The 27,062-nt window shown below is 46.8% G+C and overlaps 1 protein-coding gene across 1 annotated transcript in view; it reads left to right on the plus strand.

Annotated features, from left to right (window-relative positions):
* Positions 1-27,062, plus strand: part of FBXL5 (F-box and leucine rich repeat protein 5) — a 384,640-nt gene that overhangs the window by 17,075 nt on the left and 340,503 nt on the right. The window contains exon 2 of the mRNA XM_078678451.1: positions 10,460-10,675. Within this exon, the coding sequence (XP_078534577.1) occupies positions 10,460-10,675 (216 nt within the window). The remainder of the gene's footprint in view (positions 1-10,459; positions 10,676-27,062) is intronic.

Here is a 27,062-nt window from a genome sequence, read left to right on the forward strand (position 1 = left end):
GAAATATTTCGGGGGAATGTTGCTCTTTCCCCAGCTATTCTAGGACTGGAGTTAGAATAGTAACTTTGATCTTCCAGTGCCTGCCATTCCTACTGCTGCCCTGAGGGCGCATATCAGGGTATACAGGAATGAGCTTCAAAGACGGCACAGCACACCCCTGGGCGGCTTGATTTTATTTTTTGAGTTTCGTAGGTTTTCCTTGGATGAAGGCTACCCCATCAAAACAGATAATTGTTAGATAGGAAATGTTGATTCCTCCATGTTGCATTTTGGGGCCTTTTGAGTCGCTGGCAAAATGCCCAGCCACACAGGTGGGGTAGTGTTTTTATTGGAAAAATGTGGTAACACAGAACAGTGAAACATCTGTTGTTATTAATTGAATTTCTGCACATTAAACTCTTCCAAATGAAGCCGAATGTGCAATAATAATCACATTTTGTGAGCTGCAGTTTCCCTGTGCCCAAGATTGCAGTGAACCAAGGACCAGAAGGTGGTAAGAAAGGCCTACTTGTGCTGTCTCTTTCCTGAAATTTAAAAAGTGATTTTCCTCTACCCGTGTTTGCATCATTTCCACCTGCTTTGCTTTTGGTCAGTACAGTTTAAAAAAAAAATCCCTGCCTGTGATTGCATAGTTTTTCACCTGTTTTGTTTACAAATTTGAGGTTTTTACTTGTCCGTGACGGTTTCATTTTACCTGTTGAATTGCACCTGTTGTATTTTCAAACTGCCCGTGGCAGCCTGATTTTTTCCCCCTCCTAGTTTCTCCCTTTATCTGTGCTCAGACCTTTGTGTTAAGCAATCCACCCCCGGCCCATTTTGTCTTAGCAACTGAGTAAAACCAGAGTAAACCCCCCCTGTCCCCCCCCCCCCCCCCCTTAGCAACAGAGATGTACATTTGAGTCTGTACAGAGGGTGCTCTGAGACAGTAGTAATCTGCTGTTAGTTCTTTAAGCTGTGTCTTTAGGGATTTTAGGCTCTATTTGTGGGTAGGAGAGAGTAAGGTTTTGTAAAAACAGTATTGTTAGAGGGCAAAGTTTGTTAGGCCCTTACCTGCTGAACTCCAAAGTGTGGATTGAGCCTGTCTGTCTCCTAGGAGATTCTGAATTGAGGAACAGCTTCCAGCCCCCTGGCCAGCAAACATTGCCTGAGGTCGCAAGGACTATGTATAGGCTGCTATTGGATGGTACTTGTGTGATTGGTGGTTGTATCTGGTGTTGCTGTTGGATTCAGGTTTATATTTGTGGGGACGGGAACAGACTCACAGAGACCAGTACTGAAGGTAATGCTGGTTTTATTGATTTGAAGATGCGCCTTCGCTGAATCACTCTCCGGTAATAGGGAAGGGGAATCTCTGACTCTGTCTCCGCGATGGACTGCCTGTTCCTTCGCCTCTCTGCTACCGCTCCGCTCCCCTCCCAGGGACTTCTGGGTCTTGTAGTCCGGAGGTCAGCCGTGTTGCCTTCCAGCTCGGGTCACGGTATGGAAAGAAAGATGCGGGACAGACTTTAGTCCTCGTGCAATTATATACAGTGTGGGGGAAGGGAGTGAGAGTCACACGTGTACAACCAACTCTGAAGCCCTATGGTGCCGGTTCAGGGAAAGGGAGGGGGGGGGGTAGTGCAGAGGAATGCCGTGTGAGTCTCAGGGAGGCTCAGCCCACCTACGTCCCGCCCAGCCTGCAAAGCGTGACCGTACCTGCGAGAGCCACACTTCCCTCAAAGTGTGGCTGGGCGAAGCGCCTTCACATTGGCCTCCTGGCTTGTCGCTGTAGTCGACTCGTCTCGCTCCGTACTCGCCTTTGGTCGCCTCCTCCTCCTCTTCCTCGAGGGTCCGAGCTCCTGCGGCGTCCCCTCTGCCTGCCTCCGTTCTGCAGTCTCCTCCGATCTTTCTCTCCTTCTCGGCTCCCGTACTCCACTCTCCTCCGTCGTTCTTCTCGTCTCTCCCAACTACTCCGCCGCCTCCGGGTGATGAACACACCTGTGTGTGTTCAAGGCTGGGTTTTACCTTGAAGTCGTGGGCGTGTTCCGGCATGAGTTCCGCCCAATTAAAGAAGCAGTGCTCGTCTGGAGAACCAGCCTCGGGTCCGGGTGGAACGTCCTCCTTGCTCTTCCAGTTTTCCAGTTGCTGTTCGAAAAAAGGTAAAAGCAATAGGGCATTGTTCAAGGAAAGTTGTTGTCCACCATGCTGCATTGGGTCATCCGGTTCTCCCCCGTCACAATATTCTAATTGGTTGAGTATTTTAGATTGCTGTCCAGTTCCTGAGTCAGTGATTCCATTGATGTAGGGCTTCGGGTTAGTGATCTGATTAGTGTATAGTTTTAGGGTTTCAGATTAGTTCCTGGGTTGGGCTTTCTATTGCACGCAGGGCTTAGGGTTTCCTGCCTGATTGGATGCTGGGACTAACGTTGGAACTAGGGCTGGGGTTAGGCCTTCTATTGGATGTAGGGCTTAGGGTTTCCTGCCTGATTGGCTACTGGGACTATGGCTTGGATTGGCTGTAAGAGGCTGGTGTCCAATTGGTTTGAGGTCTTAGGGCTAGTGTTGTGGTGGGTTAGGGCTAGCGTTCCCATTAGCCGACAAGATCGCCTGATTTCTAGGGCTATTTAAGCTGAGGGTTCATGGCATCTCAACCCTTGCGTCTCAGCTAAGGGCAGAGGGGACAATGGCAATTGCCTGGTCGGGACTAGGGCCAGAAATGGTGCCCAAATTTACATACACCATTAATGTGCTCACAGCACATGTACTCTTCTCCTTTTATTACAAACTAACCTTATAAAAATATCAGTCTCCGCACCCACTACAAAATCGCATAAACCACACATATACCCCTTTCTATTCCAGCCACCACACATTTCCACCATCAACTACAAACAGTACAAAACTCTATCCTAAGTTATGTTATTGGATTTTTTTAAGCGCACGTTATCACCCAAAGATCTCACAGTGCTGGCCAAAACTGTGACGAGAAGGTAAAATCCCAGAGAAGAGGAGAAGGTGGTCAGAATAGCCAGGTTTATACCACTAACCAATCCACTCATCACTAACATAACCCAAATCCACATCATATTTAACTATATCTTTTCCAGATCCAAACTCCCTGCTTTAACTACTCCCAACAGACACTTTTTTGTCACTTACAAACCTATACTCTGCCTTCCATCATTTCTCAGACCAACACACTGTAACACAACCGCACAACACTTGCACTCCACGGTACCACACATGTTACTTATTGCAGCAATCAAGTCTAAGACACAAACTTGACTCTACTTCATCCCCTCTTTCACCCAACATGTACTCTACTCGCACACATCACCAATCCCTTTACCTTAAAACTTCCTCTCACAAATATTACTATACAAACAAATCCATCTTATAAAACAAATACGTCAGTACCTCGTTTCACTACTCCTCAAAAACAAAACATAACTCACACCACCACAACAAAAAAATCTCTCGAGCAACATCTTGTAATAATTTCCATCACAAACTACAAACATACACTCACTTTTCAGACTACACAAACTCCAATGCCAAGCTTTCTCTCTTCCACCACACCTAGCACACATATAAAACAACACAGCAACTCTTGTAACCGCTGCTCATCCATTGGACAATTTAGAACCGTACTACGTGACCCATATGCTACACCACCACCCTTAACTCGTACATCTTCTGCCCTAAACCGACACAAACAAAATAAGCAACATGCCACACCTCACAACTTTTCTTCTCCATGTCTACTGCACAACAAGGTTAAACTACAAAATAACACAGCGGACTGACTCGCTCTCAAACACCGTCTCCACAACCTACACACACAGACCTATCAAAATGCCTTCTTAGCCTGCTGGATGAGGAACGCTATATAGAACAGCAACACGATTTCTATCCTCATACAGCTAATACCAACACTAAGGACACGCCTGCTACAAGCCCACAAAATACTGCTCACTCTTCTACAAAACAAAGTCACACTACTGCCAAAGCACATTCTCTAAACTGTCTTCTAATAAATGCTTTATCACTCTCTAAAAACAAACCTCACGTATACTACCATTTTACTGACGCAAAACCTGACGTATAATTCATAACTGAATCGTGGTTGGGAGATGATATGGAACCAGCCCTCCATTAAGCCGTCCTCTAGGCTATCAAACTATCGCCCAAAATTGTATAGGGAAAAAAGGAGATCTGTTGTGTTTAGGCAAACTTACTGATCACTAAAACTGAAAACATCTCCATTAAAGATTGTGAGGCCCTTTTCACCAGATGCAATCTCACTCTTTCTTCCTCCTGTAAATTCCTGCTCCTTTACAGACTGCCACCTAGCAATGGAATATTCCCAGACACACTTCTAGACACGGTTTCAAACCTGATAACACTACACTCCAATCTGGGTGACTCAACATTTGGTTTGACAAATCTGAAATGCCCAATCCGAAAACAATCATCGCTGCTCTAAACACACTGAACCTGAATCAAATTGTCCACAAACCCACACACATCGCTGGGCACATCCTTGAAGTCATTTTTGCTAATACAGAACCCGTTACCTTTCAAGAAATGACTTCAATCACATTGTCGGACCACCATTTGCTTGCTTTCCAACATAAAACAACACTAAGCAACGCACCACAAACCATCTTATGTTCATCCACCTATTGACCGTGGAGCAAACTCAATTTAGAACACTTAGAAGCTCAACTAACACTCAATACAGATCTAACCACACTACAAGAAGCTTCTGATATCCTAATGTCACTAAAAGCAACACAACAGAACAAAAGAAAACAAGCACATTGTAGAAACACAGAGATAAAGGCGATAAAACAACAAATTAGAAAGCTGCAATGTGCCTGGCTCAAAACAAATGCCAATCCAGACAAACTTCACCTACAGAAAATTAACAGATTCTACAACTCAGTATCAAAAAAGCTAAGAAAATGTATTATTCAGACCGAATTCAAAATGCTTAATGTTCAAATAAAGAATTCTATGAAATTCTCTATGAATTTTGTCAACCAAATTGTCTAGGAGGAGCTTATCCCGTTACTCAAAATTTCACAGACAAACTAGCATATCAATGTACTGTCAAAGAAGCCACATTGGTCTCGTATCTAAATTCAAGACAAAGCACCTGCACAGGCCCTTTTCCAAAACAACAATCCAAGAATACTCTAACCCGGCTGAAGTACATTCATGCACACAACGACCTGCGGTCCTTCGGAGCTCCCACCTGCGGTCCTTCGGAGCTCCCACCTGCGGTCCTTCGGAGCTCCCACCTGCGGTCCTTCGGAGCTCCCACCTGCGGTCCTTCGGAGCTCCCACCTGCGGTCCTTCGGAGCTCCCACCTGCGGACCTTCGGAGCTCCCACCTGTGGACCTTCGGAGCTCTCCCCGGTGCCCCGGTGAGCAGAGACCCGGCAACGGACCAGGTGAACATCGGGTGCTGGTCAGGAGCCCTGAACACACTCCGAAGGTAGGAGGTAGTAGACCTGCTGCTGCCTGCAGTAGCTGAGCCCGGCCAGCCCCTGGGCCTTCTACCGCCGCACCAGTGATGAACTGCGTACCTCCGGCTCCCCGGGAGGTGAAGTTGAGGAACCCGGTAACACCAGGAACTGAGAAGAAGCCCTCCGGACGACCCTGGGAGTAGGAGCAGCAACTCCGCCTCTGCTGCCCTTAATAGAGGCCCTGGATGCGTACCTAGACAGAAGATTGCAAGCCTTTCCCTGCCTGCAATAGCGATGACAGGACGGCCTTTGTGCCTTCTCCGCTGCGCTGCTGACGAGCATCGGAGCTCTGGGCCCCAACCAGTGCCTCAGGCGACGGAGTTGAGGCCGGCAGACCTGAGGGCACCAGGAGCCCTGTAGAGGCCCTGATGGTCGACCTGACAGTGGGGAAAGTAAATCCACACCTACCTGCAATCTATGCGCGGCAAATCCGAATATGCCTTAAAAGTGCCCATTATTGCCATATATTTCCAGCCCAATTCCGATTTTTGATATTGCTTGTGTCAGTGTATGCCAGTGTGAAGATTGCCTCTCCATAATTGCAGATCTTGAAATGGCGATGGCTCCCATCTAATTTACATACTTGGAGCATGTCCGTATTTCACTCGCTGAGCTGCTCCTACATACTTTTGGTTTTCTATGAATGCTCCCCAAGGTCAGGTCTGTAATGAGGGCCACCATGATTTTGTTGAAAGCAAATTTTTAAGCCCTCCCTGTTACTACCTGTTAATCTCTTGCCTGACCCCAAGATGGCTGCCACAGTGTTCCCTACCGCATAGTGCTACTCCTCTGAGAAAAAAACGGACTCAGACCAGACCTCGGAACACATCCCCCAACCGTCCTACCCTACAGGATACCTAATCTGTGAACCTACCTCTTACTGTGGAGGCCTAACTTTTTGGCCGATGCCCGGTGGAGCTACTTGATAGCTATAGAGGAGATGGGCTGTGGACTCCCCCGCGCCCCCCCACTCCCCCGGCCCGTCATCTACCCAGCCGGACATTGGGTAGACCTTACTTTGTCTCTGTCGTACTCTCCCTCCTACCCCTTTACTCCACCCACTTTCTCCTTTACGCTCCATTTATCCCTCCTCTTTGCTCTCTAATTGTTTTCTCACTGAGACCTAGCCGCTTGACTGAAGTCCGGTGGAGCTACCTGATAGCTATAGAGGAGATGGGCTGTGGACAAAAAACAAATCCTGGAAATGCCTTTATTTATTAACCATGTGAGGAACAAGTGATAAAACAGGTTGCAGTCTGTAGACCAGAGGTTGTCCATCACCAGAGAATCCTTTACTGTCAGATGGCCTGCCGAGATGGCCTTTAGAAAAATAATTGGTTATGCTGAAAGCCATATCCTGTTCTTGCAGAGAAGGTCTATTGCATAAGATAGGCAGCATGGTCCGAAAAGCCTAGACCCATCCAGATTCTCTGTAATCCTCTACACCGTGAGATGAAGGAATCCTTCTCTCACAAGACTGGTGACATTGATGCATTTGCTTCTTCAGAAATCTTGGGGATATGGGAAGCAGACATGGCGTATCCCAGGAAAATTCAAGCAGAGCTAGAAACCGCTCTTGCATTCTTCAAACAGGCTTCAGGTCTCCCTTTATCTCCAAGTCAGAGCTCTTGTGAATGGGAGAAAGGCATACTTACTCTCCCATCCTTGAGCCGGGAGGAGGTACATCTGTCAGATTCTGCACCTTTTAGAAGAATGCAAACGAAGACTCATTCCTTGTCTACAGAACAGATCATCAAACAGCCTGCTAAAAGCTCCAGACAATTTCTATGGAGGTCTGATTTCAGGCCCCCAGCATCCCTGTGAATAAATCTCAAGAATGGACTCCCCGGGTCAGTTAACTAGTATCGAACTAGATCACCATCTTTGGTGTGGAAAAAGGCACTGCTTCCAATGTGTTCCTGCACACTGATTCCGCTCTGACCATGCCTTCTCTGTGAGGTGGATCATCTCCCGAGTATGTCATGGCCTTCCTGAAGAGCAGAGCTTTTAGTTTCTGGAGGGGCCTATAATGACAGGGCCACAAAACAAATTGCCTGAATGTGTAAGGACAGGAGGCAGACTATATGGCCAAATGCCTGTGCCAGAGCTTTCCTTAGTTTCCATCCATTTCTCATCTTGAGTGCAGGAAGCCTTTGCATTTTCCAAGGTGGAGTTTGATAAACCCCAAGAAGTTTATGTTTAAGCGCAGGTTTGTTGGCATGGATTATAAAACCAAGGCTTTGCAAGAGATCCACTGACCGATTTAGATATTTTGAACTATTATCAAGATGTCTTACAGATCGATACGTTTCAAAGCTGTTATTCTAAGAATCTCCATTGCCAATTTTTAGTGCTCCAATGGGTTGATCAAAGATTATGGCTGAAAATTCAAATTGTTGCCCTTTCCATAGTCCGAGAAACTGGAAACTAGCTGGCTTGCCACCGCCTTGATAAGTTTTTGTTTATCCCCAAGAAAAACTTGAGGGGTGCAACAGCATTCTCTGAATCGGACTTTCTCTGAAGTCTGTTTGGAACCTCTCCAATTTCTGGACCCAAGCATCCTTCCTGATCCAGTGTGACTCGCGCAGGAAGTACCGAGACGTCCTCCCAAGATTTAAATGGAGAAAAGGGGCAGTATTTATATTAGACTTCTCCAGAGTTGTTGCCACCCCCAAAACCACTGGTCTGCCCCTCTGGATGAAAATGAGTTTTTAGAACTCTGGGTGTCCTATGTCTGGTTAAGTCCCTTGAAACCCCACTCCTTTTTGGGACCCTTGGGATCCTGCCTGGCTAGACAAGGACCCCCCAAGTCTCCTAAAAATGTTCTTTATAGATGGGTGGTTCATATCTAAGGAGTTGAATGTGGAGGCAAACTTTCCCAACACTTCTATAAACTGCTGTACTAAGAGCTGCTTCTTTAGCTGCAGATCGCAATTTAATAGTGGCTTGTTCGCCCAACTTCATGTTGCACATTATTCTGTGCGGATGCTGTTTATCAGAGGAAGACATGTTGCCCAGGAATCTAAACAATCACTGTGCCCAAAGTGACAGTATCTCTGCAGAGCTAGGCTATCAAGAGGACTTTACTTCCTTGTCTGCATCCAGAATCTGAATTGGCAAGCCTGCAATGTATCCTGACATACTTTTCTTGACCAATCATAATTTTCAGCCCCAGTGATCCACAGGGCAGCCAACACAGACGTGTACACAGATTGGCAGTCTGTGCATTTCATTCCCCTTTGGGGTGTTTACTGTTGGTTGGTCCAGCTCCCTCATCAAAGTGCAGAAAAAAAAGCAGAACCTACGAGGAAGTACACTTTTCTATCTGTCAGCGATGGTTGGCAAGGCGGTTGATGAATGATCTTGTGTAGTAAGCAGATGTGTTTCTGGGAGGCCCACTTTCTCTCTACCCTACCCTGCCCAAAAAATGGAATACCTGGCCCACCCTGTAGACTGCAGAGCAACACACTGATCTTTACACAAATGAGCTTCACCAGTTGGACCAATAGAAATGGTCCCCAATTTTCTCCTTTGTGTCCCATCAGTGAAAACTTGTTGGTGTGGAAAAAAAACCTCTCGCGGAAAAAAACCCCCACAGCTTTTTGGAACTGTCAGCAGGTTGGAAGCTTTTCAATATTGGTGTATATTTATTAGGTCAAGTAGGCAAAGGCCTCTAGTTTAGTAATCTGGGTTGCTACTGGAGAGCTACTTGCAGATAGCTGGAGAGCTACTGGTAACTCACAAGCTACTTGTTGGAGAAGCCTGATTTATACATTTTCTTTTAACCATCCCCATCACCTACCTAATATTGAAGACTAGAGCAGGGTGATTTGTTTCCTAAATTATATCAGGAGTTTTCCTAGTCTTGCTGGCCAGAACTTCTTCCTTCTCTCTTTCTTCCTGAACCTTCAAGCATTGCACCACACACAAATTTGAGTTCCTACGAAATATAGATAAGAGATTTGGACCTTGGCTTTGTCCCAGGCAGTGGTAACACTAACACCATCTGGAGTAAAGATCCTACCAGTTACATCGCCAGCTTCGAGATTGGAATTTTACAGGAAATTTGAGTAAAATGGCCAGATAAGCAAAGTTCCACAAGATGGCCACTTTTTTTCTTTCTTTACAAGAAACAAAGAACATTAACTTTCCAAAGGTGTGACTTATGCGATCCTATAGGGAATGCCATTCTCAACTTATTTTAGAGCGAACATGCCTAGTGCTGCCACCCTGCAGAAACTAATTTAAATAGGGCTTGGCCTGCAAAAACAGTTGAACTACAGGTGTGTGTGGCTCTGTAAACCAGAACGTCAGCTAGTGATTAACAATTTAAATTGTTTTTCGTGTATACTTAAAATTATCCATGTGTTAACTCTCTTCCGAGCCTGAAGAGTAAGTGGAAGGGGCAGAAAAGGAGTATGGTGCTTCTCTCATAACAGGTGGAATGCCTACGCTCATCGTATAGCATTCCAGGTGAAGAAATGCGAGCAGTGGGATTCTGTAGTAAAGAGTAAAAGGTTTGTTGGGAGAGACACTGCGAGATTAGAGCGCTATTTGCCCCATCTCCTCAAGAACACCTAGAATTGGAGACCGATTGATGGCTTATGGGATTCACAATTGCATGGTTTATTTAAGTATTCAGTCCTGGTGTAGTAAGTTTCACTGTACTAGTATGCAGCTAGTTAAAAGACCTTTTCCTTTTGGTAGTTAAAAACGCTCTCTGAGTGCGAGGCCAACTAGAATCCTCGTGGCTAGTTCCCGTGGCTAGTTCAATAACATTAGCCCTGTTAGGGCTAATGTTATTGACTTGTCCTTTACATACATAGTCGTCGTCAACAAGTAGTACGTATGCTTTGTGATAGCAGTGAGGAACTAGTATGACCGATTATCACTACCCCTGTATGTGGCAACGAGGGTTTTGAATGTTAACTGTATTTCTTTCTGCAGCTGTCCAAGACCAATTTCTCCAACAACAATGATTTTCGAGCCCTGCTGCAGTCTCTGCATGCCACCTTCAAGGAATTCAAAATGCACGAACAGATTGAGAACGAATACATCATCGGCCTGCTACAGCAGCGCAGCCAAACTATGTACAACGTTCATTCCGACAACAAGCTCTCTGAAATGCTCAGCCTTTTTGAGAAGGGGTTGAGAAATGTAAAGGTAAGCTGTCAAAACAAGGCTTTTGTGCCAACAAATCCTTGTGTAGCCTGAAGCAGTTTCTCAGTCAGCAAAGATTATGTGCCCGATTAATTTCCCTGTTCTGAGACTTACAGCTCTAATCGATTTAGGTTTGCTGTTTTTGCAGCCACTGCATCGGTGGGATGGAATGAGAGAAGTGGGCCTTTGATAAATTTAGTCTCAAATTAGCAATGGCTTTCCTAACGCAACCGTATAATTTCTTCCAGACATGTTGGAAAGACTTTGAATTCAGAATGATGGAAAAGCTTTAATAATCCTCCGTGCTTCTTATAGGTTTAAGGGTTTTCCCAAACCTCTAATTATAAAACTGTAATGTACAAGAAAATGATACTTGGGTTTACCTTTGCCTACTGTTTGTTTTGCCAAACACTTTTCTTTTCTAAGTAAATATACTATATACTCCTACTGCTCTTGGCAGTCCGATGCTACTTGGATGTTCGATGAGGTGTGCATTGGTGTGTACGAAATATGCTGATTTGTGTACCATAACTAGTAAAGGTGTGTTAATACAGCTCTTAAATTTGGTGTTCAATCTGCTTCCAATTGCTTCTGAATTCGGTATTGCCAAGTTTTGGCAGGGGTAGGGGGGGCGATTAGTGCTTCATTCAAATGTACGAATTACTGATTTCCTGCTTTTTTCTTTAACTGATGCACAGACTCAAAGGGTACATAGGGAACCCTACACAGTTTATGGATTTTCAGGTGTTCGACATGTACACCACTGTTGCAGGAATGGATAACCTACAGGATTACTCATGGTAGAAATGTGAACAAGCATTGGCAAATCCAATACGTGTGACTTTAATACACCATGGATTGTCCATTGGTGGATAACCTACTAGATTAAGCATGGTAGAAATGTGAAAAAGCTTTGGTAAAGCCAATAAGTATGGTTTTAATGTATCAACAAATGTAAATGCAGGTATTCATAAATGTAATTTGCATGCTTTGTATGCACAAATGTTGTTTACCACATTAAACCCTGTCCTACGGACTTTGCCAGTCTTGGGAGAAAAAGTAGCAAAAATATTGCTTTCTGTGTAGAATGTATGTAGGACAAGCTGTACCCTGATGTTATTTTATAAAATGTATTTGTACGCTATTTATCATAGCACCGCAGTACACAAGTATGACATTAGATTACTTCACTAACATAAATATAAGTAATAAGACAAATACACCCCAATATAATTTCACATTCATGAGAGTGCTAATCAAAGAATTTTAACTATTGTTGCTCATAAATTATTGTAAACACAGTTTGAGGTCCTATTATCAGTGTTAAAGTCCTTTGGGGAAAAATAAAACACAGTTCCAAAGTCTATCCATCAACGCCTAATGAAGTTTCCAGCAATGAATACATGCTCCACTATTGTCTAAAACCTATCAATACGTTTAAGTTTCAACCTCAAATAACTGAACATTGAGTAAATAAGGTCTTCCTCGGGGCAGAACCTGACTCCTTAGGCAGGACGTTATAGTAGGAACAAACAAGTAATCAATATTGTTACTCATTTAGTACTCAATAATACAAATTCACAATGGATATGTATCAATCCATACCAGTTTCCACTTCTTTCTGAGTGAAAGCCTCTCCAAAGCACAGTGCGACTCCCCAGGTCAATGTCAAGCCCCAGCCTCTTTATAAGTAATTTCTCCGTGTATGACTTCCTAGCCTTAGACTAGTAGTTGGTCCATGTGGACGAGAGATTGAAGGATCAACACCAATAACTCTGAAGAGTTTAGTGGTTTGGCCTACATTCCATTCTGCTTGGTGTGGGATCTGTGCTCTGCTTGGTATGGCAGAGTATTAAGAAGAAGCTCTTAGTATTTATTATCCAAAGAGATACAAATATATGAACAGTCGTTTTGTGTGGACTGTGATGTGTTATCTATTTCCCTGTTAGAATTGCACAATCAGAAATTGACCTACCTATGTAATGTTGAGTGAAGTGGGTTGTTGTACTAGTCCACAGAAAACTGTGTGGGTGTGTATACTCATATTTTTTTTTAGTATTACTGAACCAGCGACTGGACATCTAGCATCCAGGGCTCACTAACTAATTGGGAAGGAACATGTTTGCAAGAAAATAGGCACCCCTGTACGATTTCCAGGGCCCTTTTGTTCATTTTTCTGAGATCCCAGATGGAAATTTTGAACACTGTTCGCTATCCTGTTCCTCTCCAGTGTCTGGTGATATCTAGTACTTCAGCGTATTCAATTAGATCACTGGTAACAAGACTGATTACATTGCCATGGAATTGCATTTATGTAGTGCTTATTATCTATGATGAGCATTGAAGCTCTTCATTCTGGGCAGCATCGGAATCCAAGGTTAATGGTTTATCCCGACAATATAGAATTAATCTAGTGCTTTCAAGAAGACTGTTCTTTGCTCTTGCACCAGTTTGTTTTTCGTAGATTACATTGATCGGGTAAGATGTGATCATTAGTGGGATACTTGAGTTCATGCTAATTGATTGGGTAGTGTTAGATTGCAGGGGTAAGGTTTTTAAGAAGGCGAGTGTGACCTGTAAAACGAGGTGTAGGCATTTTGGAGAACTTCAACAACCCAGATTAAGGCAAACATGCATGCTACCTAGGGTATGCTATTTTCAGAGATAGTAGCTCTGTCTAGTATGTTGAGTGAGGAAAGGGTCATTTGAAAAAACAAAACAAAAGGCAACAGCTAAACTTTTAGATTATAAGTTTAGTGCAATTTTTCATTCAGTATTTTAGGAGTAGAGAGGAGGGGTGTTATATATAAATCCATAAGATTCTCGATATTGGGAGAACGTTCTAAAAAGATTTAAAATCAGCATCCCTCTTTTAATTTCTCCTTTACAAAGTCTTGTGTCGCTTTCAAGAACTTCCCCAGAGCAATGGTAATATGTAGGTATGACCTATCCATAAGAAGACAAGCAGCTTGAGAACGTGAATTCACCTTCTATTTTAAAAATATTGGACATAAAAATACTTTCCATATTACGAAATCAGTGTGCAATCAAGCACTATATGCAAAATATTGTTTCTTACTCCTAGGCCACATTTACAGATACCATCCGTTTGGATCAATGCTGCTTTTATTTTTCCTTCCTACTTCCAAGGGTTGATACCCACACGGACCCGTAGGATTTCGTGTTTTAACCATTTATTGGGCAAAAAATCCAAATGTGAAAACCAAACCTTCCTTTCCCATGCGCTCCTTACCCAGTTAACTGTTTTTTTCAACCCTCCGATAATCCATGTCTTGTGATCTGGAGTATTGAAGCCCCTGATCCCTAAGCATTCTCTTAGTAAAAATTATGTCCAGGGAGGGCTGCAAAAGGCTCAATTTTAGATGCGCTACTACGGTCTGGAGGGTTTTCCTTACCATATGGGACTAGGCCATCTGCATGTACAATCTGCAGTATTAACTGACATCTCCTAATGAGAGACCGTCATGTCTTTGTGTCAGTAAGTGGAAAAAATAATTCTAGCTAATAGGACTGTTGCAAAGACTTTCTTTAGCATCTAAAAGGAGCAGAGCTCGGCAGAGTCACAGAATCTGGGAATTCTCCGAATGACCACCATAAAGCACAAAGTTTTCAGGACACTAGCTGTGCAACATGTGATATTTGTGTTGTGATCGGTGGAGGAAGCAAAGATGGGTGGGTGGTGCGTAACGGGGTTAGGAGGTTGGGAAAAGAATGAAATAAAATGCTGGGTAAACAGGTTCAAGTCTCAGCATTGGCTCAGTAGCCAGTGATTCTGGGCAAAGCACTTAAACTCCCCATGCTGTAAAGAATAATGTGACCAGTGTTCAAGTAAAGTTTGTGCTATATAAATTTGCAAAAACTGACCTGTCAACAAAGCGAGCTTCTCTAATAAAGATACAGCACCCTGCAACACGTAAATACCAATTGTCAAATTTGTTTTTAGGCATGCGTTGTGTAAATAAGTGCTATGATGCAGTCAAGTGTTACCTTTTCCGTGAGGAAGCCTACCTGGGTGTTGCTGGCTGTTCTGCCACTCAGCCTCCCTGTATCCCTGGAGGGATTGACCGCCCTGCCGCTCGGTAACAGCTTGCAGCACCCGCTTCGCGGGTGCCGCTGCGCGGCATGAGGCGTGGGGTCGAGGCTGTAGAGGCGCTGCCCAGTCCGTGTAAGGAGGAGGAATCACCGCAAGTCTACCGAGGGCGCGCGCCGCAGGGACTCCCAAGACCAGGAGTCCCTGCGCTGCACAGGTGTGCACGGCTGCGCCCCCAGCAAGACACGCCCCCCGGTTGCAACAATAGCCGACCGCTCAGCGGGACGCGAGCGGGACGCCGAGCGAAGCCCGAGCAAAGGGCAGTCTGTGGCAGTCAGGGGCTGACAGAGGCTGGGCTGGGCCAGGTCCCCAACATCTAATACGACCATGTCCACTCGCTCAGGGAGACCTCTTAGGGCTGGAGGAGAAGGGGCTGGGGGGAATCCAATGATAGGAACTATGGATAGGTTTATAACCAGAGTAGCGGCAGTCATAGAGAAGGAGATTACAATGACGGAACGTCGACTCTCCGGGGATCTTTTTCCAGCTAGACGATCCTCTCTTGGGTCTGCAGCCAAGGCCTTGTCATCCCCCACAGTTACGGCCCCTCCACCACTCATTGTAGTAGTGACTGAACATTCCTGGGTGTCTGAAATAAGTGAAAGTATTGATAGGTTAGAGTTTTTAGCAGCACAGTCAACATCAGGTGTTGTTAGTGATGAAGCTATGGGTGGGTCTGACCCACCTTCATCCTCTCTTGTCACTACCCAAAATTCCCCGTTGCCAGACCCTGCTCCCCCGGTGGTTACCACAAAGCCTTGCGTGTTTCAGGGTGCTTCGAAACGTGCCAAGAGGAAAAGAGTTGCGAGTACACGTAAAGGTAGCTACCCCACACTCTACAAGCGTTCTAGGAAACAATGTTCTAGGGCCACAGGTGTAAAATTGGGTAATGGTCAGAGCACAGAGCATATGGACGGGCTAGGAGAACCCCTATCCCAGGAAACGGGACTCGATATTAATGCACTACCAACCCAAGTCCCAGTTTCCTTGGATCAATTTGTCACTGCGCTTAACCGCTCATTGACACCGCTCATACACCAAATAAAGAGGGTGGAGGACCGAGTAAATAGTCTCGAGCAGTCGACTCTCGACAACTTCTTTTCACTTAAATCTCTGATCAAACATCAGACTAGGAATTGTCAGGACCCCACAAGTGGCAAGTTGGGAAACGGAGCAGCTGTTGCAGCTGCCCTGTCACAGGACCTAGTCCCCCAGAAGACGGTGTCTCTAATAGAACCAAGTATGGCAGCAACTCCTGTTAATATTGTCCCATCCATGGCCAAACCAGGTCCTGTCCCACACCCTAATCCACCGCAAGGGAACCTCGTTAATGTCCCTAAAGTGCAAAAGTCAGTAACGCAACCAAAACCTCCATTGGGTGGGTGTAATCCCAATTCCAGACCCAAGAATTTACCCACAAACCGCCAAAACAAAGGGGGACGGGGTAGTTCCATCAGTTATTCCTGTCAAAACCCAATTGGGAGTTTCTGCTTCAGCTGCACCTGCCCTGAAGAGACTGCCTCGCATTCCCAACACTGATCTCCCCCTGGATTGTCACCCTTATGTCGCTGTATTGGTGAAGGTTCCACCCTTGAAAGATAACCAACTGGAGACCCAACAGGCTTTAAAAAATAAATGCATCCACTGGTTAAAAACAAATAAACCCCTCCCTGCGGGCGTAGATGGACTAATCCTCGGTGTCCGTAGGGTGAGTTGGGTTGGGAAGAGCAAGAAGCAGCTGGAGGGGGACTGTGTTATTATCAACTTCCAGGATAATAGAGTGGCCAGATTAATTTGCAGTCATGATCAAGCGGGGGGAGGCACCGGGGTTAGTGCAGTGGACTTGACTTATTTCTACCCGAGGCCGGCAACTCACACCATCCTTAGGCCTGTGTCGGGGGAAATGAGCAATTGTGCCACTGGTGGAACAAATGGTATGCTCGAGCCCCTTTTGTATCCACAGACTGGGTGGCTTGGCCAAAATTGTGGCCTTATGAGCCACTGACTTGAGGCAGCGGGAGGCCCTGATAGGGGGTATTTGGGCAAACCCTCACATGCTACTGTAATGCTATCTATCTCTCCCACTCTTAATGAATCCCAATCTACACCACCGGCTACATTGGACCCTTTAGGGGACGAAGTCTCTAGTGATTACCGGGGAACACTGCCAGGTTCTGATGGGGCGGCTTTATGCCAAGAGATAGTTTCCCGCGACGCTCTTGCTGTGCCGGACCAACTCCTAAAGGTCCTCAGCTGGAACGTTGCTGGAATAACTAGAAAACTGGCACTACCCGACTGGAACACGTTAGTAGAAGAGCACTCCATATGCATTTTTCAGGAGACATGGAGCAGGGAGCCAGCACATAGGGTGGGATACTCTGCTTATGCCATTCCAGCTGTTTCCCCAGATGCAGGTAGAGGACGACCTTCGGGGGGACTTCTCATCTGGGTAGCATCATCCCTCAATTGTAGGGTAGTGGAAACTAAGACCAATAGCCCAGACTTGCTTAACATCACATTGAAAGATGCCAGGGGCCGCGTTGTTTTGAATATATTTAATGTATATGCCCGCGGCACCAAGGGGGGGAGGCAGTCTCCTACAATTGCACTGCTGGAGGACTTGCTAGGGGCAACGCCATATAAAGCCTGCAGCTTGGTTGCAGGCGATGTTAATTGTACATTCGAGCCTTTGGGCTCGGACGTCACCCAGGACCAGGATGAGGAGGATGGCAGAAGGGGGATACCAGTCCTAGAGCTGCCCCCGATCAAAAAATGGTCGGAGGTGGCATTGCAGCTAAATGCCCTGAGTATAGAGCATGGCCTTAGGGCCCTAAACGGTAGGACAAGCTCGGATAAGGGGGGTGCCCATACTTATAATAGGCCCAATCACTCATCGAGAATTGATTACATCTTCCTCGATGTGTGTTTATGGAGTTCAGTGAGGGATATGGTAATAGTACCTTCAATTGAAAGCGATCATAATCTGCTGTCCCTCACCCTAGCACCTTGGTGGTCTGTTAGGAGTGGTGGTCCGTTACCCAGCTCCACAGTTGGGCTAGGTGAGTCTGAGGTATCCCTTTGCGGTAGACGCCTGAAGTGGTCAAAACTTCTTTTGTCTGCCGATAAACTGGAGGCTGTGTCCCAACTTCTGGCCCTAGCCCATCAGAAGTTGGGCACAGTTGATGGGGGTCTGGGGGAGATATGTGAAGTATTTTGTAACCTAACTGGGGCCTTGACAAATTTGTTTACTGTGCCCCAGAGGCATAGTGGGGCGAAAGCAAGGGCCAACACAAGAGACGGCTGGTACACTCACAACTGTAGGGTGGCGAAGAAAAATTTAGTTGAGGCTGTCAAAGCAAAATCCCAAGTTGGGATAAGGGAAGCAAGGAAGGTTTATGCCAAGTCAATCCAGCTAGCAAAGAAGGAATGGGAGGAGAAATTTTGGTCGGACTTGCTCACTGCCAGTAGAGATAAAGATGCTAGGGGCTTTTGGAAATTGATAGGATCTCGTAATAGACCAGACGATACCCTGAGAACTTGCACTATTCCACCCCAGGCCTGGTCCCTTCACTTCGGGGCCTTATATTCAGCGATGGAAGGGCCCCTAAGTGAGCCAGCTGTACTCCCCTTTTCAATGGAATATAGTACTACTGACTTGTTTACACCACGGGAGGTTGAAAATGCTATTAAAACCGTGGTCCCATTGAAGGCTGCTGGCCCAGACGGGCTCCCAGGGGATTTGTTGCGTGCGTACCCATCGGATTGGGGCCTAATGATCTTGGCCCTCCTAAATGCCATCTTGGAGGACGGCCCGACCCCTGAGTCATGGAGAGGGGCAGTGGTAGTCCCCATCTACAAAAAGGGAAGTAGAGACACCCCAGGGAACTACAGGCCTATAAGCCTGATTGATTCTACCCAAAAAGTAGCTGGAAAGGTTATCCTGGGGAGAATCCTTCAATGGGTGGATGAGAATCAGGTTTTATCAGACTTTCAAGCAGGCTTTCGCTCAGGTACAGGCACAATTGAGCAGGTTTTCAGGCTCTCACTTCTGTACTGGAAGGTGGTGGAGCTAGGCAAGGGCAGTCTCTATTTGGCCTTTATTGATTTAAAGACTGCCTTTGACCTAGTTCCCAGGGAAGAACTCTGGAGGGTTCTCCACCGAATGGGCCTCCCCCTGTACATTTTGTTTCTCCTCCGGAAACTTCATATGAACAATTTTGCACAGGTCCGTTGGGGAAGAAACGGCGAAACAACAGATAGGATCCCGGTCTGTAGGGGTGTCAGACAGGGGTGTGTGCTAGCTCCCACACTCTTTTCCTTGTATGTAAATGGTGTGGTGGAGCATCTGCTACAGGAACCTGCGGATGCACCATGTCTGGGGGGTGTACGCATCCCAACATTGTTGTTTGCGGACAACACTCTCCTTATTTCAAAGACCCCCCCAGGGGCTCCAAAAGTTGTTGACCCGTTTTCAGGACTTTTGTGTATCCAGAGGGCTGGTAATAAACGTAGAAAAAACAAAATATTTGGTACTACGTCCACCAAGGAAATTAGGTCGCCCTCCCACTCTTAACTCGGTCCCTTTGGAGAAAGTGACAGAATTTGATTACTTGGGTATACGTTTAAATGATAAAATGAGCTGGTCTTCACATATCAATAAGATGGTCCTCTGTCACAAAAGGGTAGGGGGTGCCTTACTCAAGGAATATTATGCATCCCCCAGATCTACAGTGGCTCCTGCAATCGAGATCTACAGGGCAAGGGGGGTTACTTCTGCCCTGTATGGCGCGGAGCTATGGGGCCATTGCAATTTAGACTCCCTATCCAAGACTGAAAACAAGTTCCTGAAGGACCTCCTAGCTCTTCCCTCGAGCACCCCTACAGTCCCAGTGCTTTTGGACTTGGGCTGCAAAAGCATCAAAGATCAGGCCCGTCTCCGCCCATTGCTTTTATGGTCCCGCATATGGAGGGTCCCGGAATTAAAACCCTATGCCGACGGACTGACAGAAATAATAAACATGGGGAGCTGGAACAAGATCAAGTGGTTGAGGGACACTAAAACCCTTCTGGGGGAACTGGGCTTAAGATCTAGCTGGACTACTAGATCTGCTCCTCCTAAGACAGTCCTCAAAAAATTATATTGGGACTTGGTCTCTCGCCAACTAAATGGGAATCCTCACCACTGCAACTCGACTGTAGCGTTCCTCAAAATAAAGGAGGCGGCATTTTATGAACCTTATATGGACTTAATTACCATTCCAATGGATAGGGCCCTCTACTTCAAGTTTAGAGTTGGTACCCTTCCGCTAAGAGGAACAATATCCAAGTGGAAAACCTATGCACATTTATCCCCCTATTGTGCTTGTTGCCCAACCAGGTCGGAGACGGTGGCACATATACTTTTTGAGTGCCCAGACTATATTCATCCAAGGAGATACTGGTTGAAACCCCTCTTCAAACGCCTGGGAACACGCTTGCATTCGGTGGCCCTCCGAATTCTATTGACTGATACCTCTCCTTTCATAGTCTGTGGTGTTTCCAAATTTTTAAAACGTTCTTGGATAATTCGATGCAATAGACTGTCCATCTCGGTTTAATTCTTTTTTAGTTAATTTATAACAGGATGATTTTTAAAATTTTATGACATAATTGTATCTTTACAAATGTTGCTTTTTAAATTTATGTCATGCTTGTAAGATGTCTTTGCATATCGAATAAAGCTTTCAACAACAACCTGTATTGTAATTGCATTTACATAGCGCTTACTACCCCAGACGAGGCTTGGTGTCATAGTGCTTTTAAAAAATATGCGCTGCTGTGGAAAATCGAAAAATAGCTGGCGTGGAGCACAAGCTGACGAACACACAGCAAACTTGAGCAGGCATGCGGCGACGTGGGAAGTGGTGGGACGGACAAATGCTGCAATAAACCACTCCCACTCAGTGAACGTGTCAGCACAGAGACTCTGAATGGATCCCGGGGGCTGGACAGTTAGAAAATTTGATAAGAGCGATTCATGAGACATCTAAGACTAATGGGGGCACGCAAAGGCCAAAATAAGTCAAGCAGTGATGTGCACTGCAAGAGATATTCAAAATGCCTTTAAGCTGCTACAAGGAAGTTCCTCTCCTTCCCCAAACCCCTGGAGGGGCAGACCTGTCCGGTCCTAGAAAGAAGCTATAGGTCGGGTCAAACTCACTAGAAAAGGGGTGGGGGGGTGAATAAATGACTACAGTACAATACACTTCAGTAACAGGAGAGTTGCTTTGTAACACTGGAAAAACCTGTTGAGCCATAGGATGTGTACTAAATTACATTTTTCTGTCATTAGTTTTGGGGAGAATGAAAGCAGCAGCTACTTTGCAGCATTAAAGTGATCCTCACTTGAAAAAAACATCCCTCGATTTTCTGGATATTCTGGTACAGTCCATTCTACTGGGTGCTAACTAATGCAAATAACAAGCAGCAACAGACTGGCAGTGGTAGAACGGCTCAGGGAGGTTATATGAACTATGCAATAAAAAGCAAGCAGCGACGGGCACCTCAAAGGAGATTCACGATGCCTTTAACTGAAACAAGTAACCCACCAAAAGGGAAGCTTCATCAAAAATGAGCAGGAAAGAAAGAAAAAAAATAGTTCCAGACATGAACAGATGAGCACCAAATTGGAAAGACACCAGTAGTTAGGTGGTGCTCTGTGAATGGAAACAAATGACAACAGGGAGGGACAAAAATTACAGATTAACCACTGGCAAGCAAGCATTTTTGAAGGACAATCAATGTAGCAAATAGAAAGGCAATCGGCGGGTTGTAAGCCTACAAAGTATATACAACATGTAATATGTCTCGAATAAACGGCGCAAGCGCTGCCTAGGTTCACCCATAAAATAGCAAATTATAAAAGTAAACTCTTTGCAGAAAGCCAGCACAATTGAGAAGCCTATTCGCTTCAGGGAAGACTCCACTGAAATGTATTCTGTGCGGGGGATAACCTTGTAGCTTGGAAAAGAGATGATGCTGAGTGGCGGCAGCAAGTGAGGAGCAGGAGGACAAGGGAGAAGCTGGGTGGAGGCTGTAAAGATTAAAAAGACAAACCCCGGGGTTAAGACCGCAACAGGTACTAGAGGGTGGAACAGAGGAGTTGAGTGGTGTTAGAAATAGGGGTCTCTAGTTGGCAAGGGCTTGCACCTTTGTCCAAGTAGGGACCCTTCTTCCTAGTCCGGATAAGGGAGTTACACTCCTAAAATAACCCCTGCTCACCCTCTTGGTAGCTTGGCACGAGCAGTCAGGCTTATCTTAAAGGCAGTGTGGAAAGCATTTGCACATAACCAACAATAATACAGTGTACGCACTACAAAAGGACACCACACCAGTTTAGAAAACTATCCAATATTTTTTTATACTTAAAACAAGATCAAATTGGATAAACATCCACAATACAGTAATTTAAAAATAGTTAATTCACCAGCTGTCTTTGAATGGCAAAAATGCGTTGAAAACACAGTTCGTACGAGTCGGTACCTTGGTCCGAGTCTACCGCGATGCTGAAAACAGAGTTTCGCAGTTCCAGCTGACCGCGTCGGTACGGGCCAGCAACAGCGTGAACAGACTCGTTAACAGTACCTTTCTTAGTGCGGCTCACACGGCGGTGTGAGTCGGTCTTGACATCCATCGTGGTTGCCATGCAAAGTGGAAGCGGTGCAAGGTGCGGTGTCCTCTCGATGCGGTGCGAGCAGCGGCTCGGTGACGATTGTCCAGACGGCGTCGGTGAGACCAAGGCTTGCGGTGTAGGGCGAGACAGTGCTCAATGCGGTGCTGGCAGGTTGCTTTGCAGGTGACGGAGCGGTCGTGGCGTCCACAGCGGTTACGGTGCAAAGTGGAAGCGGTGCAGGATGCGGTGTTCTCTATGCGGTGCAGGCAGCGGCTCGTGACAATCATGCAGACGGCTTCGGTAAGATCAAGGTGTGCGGTGCAGGGCGAGACGGTGCTCCATGCGGTGCTGGCAGGTTGCGATGCAATCGATCAAGCCGGTTGGCGGGAATTGGTGCTGGTGGAGCCGGGCAGCTGTGTGTGACGAGGCGGTAGCGGGTGTCGAGCCAGCGACGATCGTGTCGGTGAGACCAGGCCAACGAAGTGAAGTGAAGTGAGGCGGTGCGGGCTGCGGTGCCTATCGATGCGGTGCAGGCAACGGTTCGGTGACAATCGTGCAGATGGCGTCGGTGAGACCAAGGTTTGCGGTGCAGGGCGAGACGGTGCGGCCTGCGGTGCCTTCAGGACACAATGCCAGTGACGGAGCCGGTGACCGAGTCGGTCGCGGTTTCCTCTTCTCTGTGGCAACTGAAACAGCGATTCCAGGAGCGGTACCCATCAGTTGCTGAAGTCTTTGCAGTCCCTGAGACTTCTTAACAGGAGGCCAGATCGGTTTCAGACCCTTGGAGATACTCAGCACAAGAAGAGAAAGTTCAGTAGAGTCCTTTCACTGCCCAAGGTTCTAAAGTCTTGGGGTCTGGGCCCCAATATTTATACCAGCAATTATTTTGTCCTCTGAAGGCAGAGGGTCCTGTACCTAGTCCAAATCAGTTCTGGTCAGTCTTGGAGCACTTTGTTTACAAGACTCCTGCTTTTCCTTTGACCGTGCAGGCCAGAGACATCAGACCACCACAGGAGGTAGAGTCAGCATTGTGGGAGGCAGGCACAGCCCTATTCAGACCCAGGTGCTACTCCTCCCACCCATCTATGTGCAGATGGGTGTATTCAGCCCTGTGCTGACTCACCCCATCTCCTGGAGTCTCCCCCATTCCCTGTCACTCACAAACCATACAGACAATACACAACTTCGCAGAGGCAGGCTGGGCGGATGGTTAGGCAAGAAAATACCTACTTTCTAAAAGTGGTATTTTCAAACACAGAATGTTAAAACCTACTGCACTAAAAGATGTATTTTATCATTTTGATTTCAGGCATACTAAACTCTAATTTCTACCATTTTCCTTGAGTCAGTTAGGATTATAGTATGTGTAGGAAGGTAGATCCCTGACTATGGTTGCCCCCAACTTTTTGCCTGGTGTTTTGCTGGTTTTCTGACTTAGTTGACCTGGGGCCCTGCTAATCAGGACCCCAGGCCTACTGCTCTCTCTGTAAAATGGATTCCATGTACCTTAGGTACATATCTAATTGGATACTGAGTCACCTTATCAGTCCCTGTACAGTGTACCTTAGGTACCCAGGGCATAGGTGTACCCAGGGCCTACCAGGGGCTGCAGCATGTATTATGCCACCCCTGGCTGGCCATCCAAATCTGACACAACTGGCTGCTTGACAGCTGGGGCAAGGTGGTGTAATCACCCTTTGCTTTAGATATAGTATACCTATATCTAACCCTAAAAATGGACACACAGATCTCCTATCAGTCACTCCTATGGCAGGCCTTAACAATCCTGAAGGCAGAGTGCTTGGAATCGTGTGAGATGGTGCTCTGGCATGAGCTGAGCCTGTCTGCGGCTTTCGGGATCCATCCCTTAGCCGTTTCCATGATATCGCATACCATATACTCTTAAGTGCATTATAATCCTCGCGGTTATATGCCAACTCTGGTATCGCTTTATCAAAACATGTCGAGTAAGGTGTCATACGAATTGGAATACTAACCCCTCGCCAATTCTGGCCACGGGGTTAGCATTCCACCCTTCTAGAGGGACACGACATGTATGTAACCCCTAACCCCGGTTAAAGTCAGACAGAGCCTTAGCATCCACAAAATGGATGCTGCCACCGAGACACAAGTCTGGCCTCCTGCTGCTGGGAGTCCTCCCAGAGCAGGAGATAAGGACAAAGTGTTTCCTGCCAGGGGCGGTGCCAGCACCGTCCCAGACAGGATTTTGTGTATTGTAGGTAGGCAGGGCTTCAGAGGAAGGTGACTGCACGTGGCACCCCGGTGCTCACTGTGCATAGGCTGGCTTGAACCAGTTCCAGGGACACTCCAGACCCTGTGCTGGGGAAAAGCCCGCCAAGGAAGTGGGTGTAACCACCCCCCTCCTGGTCCCACCCCTAGGGCAGGACTTAGTCGCGTGCCAGCCCCCTTTCCCAGATAAAGGTAGGAGCAGGCCCCCTTCCAGATTAGATCATCTTTGAATCCTGAAACTACTTTCTACGAAAGGAACTCAAGACTTCTTCCTAAGATTTCTCCCTTGTGGCTAAGGAGTAGTCACCCTGCATCCGCAGGCACCATCAAGAACACTGCGGTCTGCTGCACGTCCTTCCTCCGGAATCCGACTGCCCAGCTCGACGAGAACCGGCTTCCCTGGCACCTCTGACCTCTACCCACCTCTACAGCCAAGCTGAGAACCGTGGGTGCGACGAGACCTCGAGGGACCGGCCATCTTCAAGACTGCACGACTTCTGCACAGCAAGCCCGCCGAGTAATTTCCTGGTGAGTGCTTTGGGGTCCGAGAAGCCCCGACCCTGAGCAGCTCCAGCACCGAAGTGCAGCCTCCCAGCATCTCCACGATCTGCGTGGGGCCCTTCTGCTTTTTGCTGCTCACCGCGTTGTTTGGCTACTAGCCCGCTGGCTTGTGGCCTTCTGAACGACGCCCGACGACATCACTGCTGCTGGTCTGGTTGCTCCAGACTGGCCCTTGCTCCCTTCCCGAAGAGGAGCACCCCGGGCCCTCCTGGTCCACTCAAGACGCCATTTTGAGTCCACCGCGTGGGCTTGAATTAGCCAAGGCTTGTTGCCCAATCCTGGGTAACTTCGACGCCGACAGCTTCATCCATCGTGGGACAGCTCGCCTCTCCATCCTGGTCGCCGACAACGCCTCCTGGTCCGTGAGATCTGCAGAGCCAGCGTCGCCCACTCACCTAGTCGAGGTGACTGCCATCCGGTGCCCTCCTGGTGCCCACTGACTACTGGCTAGTAGTCACGAACTTGGTCCCCTCTGCTTTCAGGTGTCATCCATCTTCCAGATCCAGGCTTGGATCAACTCGAACTATCTTCACTGGTCGCCTGCCAGCATCTTTCTTCCAGGCTCCTGGTCCGGCAACGAGGATTCCCGACGTCTTTTGAGACCTATGCAGCTGCAGCCCCTGGGCTAGGTAACTTCGGCACTTCGGTGTCCCAGCATAGCCTCACTACCCAAGGGTCAGGATCCACTGTCGTTTTCTTCCTACCAGGTCGGGTTCGCCCGTAAACACTAACTTTAACTTTACTAGCTTCCATAGACTTTGTCCCGCATCCCGCGTGAGAGTGCACACTCTGCACCCGAGTCCCCTAGGTCTCCTAGAAGTAATCCAACGATTCTATAGTCAAGTCCTAGCGATTCCAAAGCCTATTAGTACTGTACTTACCTGCTAGTAATTTCGCATTCCACTTTTAAAGTATATGGTTTTTCGTGCCCCTCGGGCATTTGTGTATACCGTGCTAACTTAAGTATTTTCGTAAGAGTTTTGTTGTGTGCTTAGCACCCTGTCCTCATAAAGAGTACAGGGTTGTTGTGATTCTAATAAATACATTGTTTATTTTCATAACACTTGTGTGGTGTCCTTTCACTGGGTGTTCAAGGGGTAATGTGATGGTAAAACAGCTGGCTTAACACTCCCTCTAGAGTCTTAGCCTTAGACTGCTCGTATCCATGCTACTAGGATAGCTGGTCTATAAGGTTGACTTACAACCAATCATCAATAAGGGTTGTTTGGACTGATATATAGTGATCACTAGAATAGTGAACACTGCACATCAGGCCAACTTCTCACAGTATGTTATAATCAAACGGCCCACTCTGGCCTGTGGGGAACAGGTAGCCTTTCTATAGTGAAAAACGAAGTAGCCTTTAATTCACTATCAGGACATGCCACACACACACCAGGGCATGTCCTACCGTTCACATACAATGCACCCTGCCCATGGGGATACCTTGGGCCTATTTTAGGGATGACTCGCATGTAGAAAAGGGAAGGTTTAGGGACTGGCAAGGGTGTGCACTTGCCAAGTCGACATGGCCGCCCCAGACTGCACACAGACTCTGCAATGGCAGGCCAGAGTTACACTTCACGGGCTGTTTGCATGGGTGGCACAATCCAATGTTGCAGCCCACCAACAGCATTTGATTTATAGGCCCTGGCACTCGCAGTGCATTTTACTAGGCACTGACACATAAATCAAATAAGCCAATCATGGAAATACCAATCCATAACATATTCTCCAACAGGAGCACTTCCACTTTACCACTGGACAGCAGTGAAGAAAGTGCGCAGAATCATTACACCAGCAAAAACAGAGTCCAA

The sequence above is a fragment of the Lissotriton helveticus genome, chromosome 2_2 (assembly GCF_964261635.1).
Source record: "Lissotriton helveticus chromosome 2_2, aLisHel1.1, whole genome shotgun sequence".
Taxonomy (NCBI): domain Eukaryota; kingdom Metazoa; phylum Chordata; class Amphibia; order Caudata; family Salamandridae; genus Lissotriton; species Lissotriton helveticus.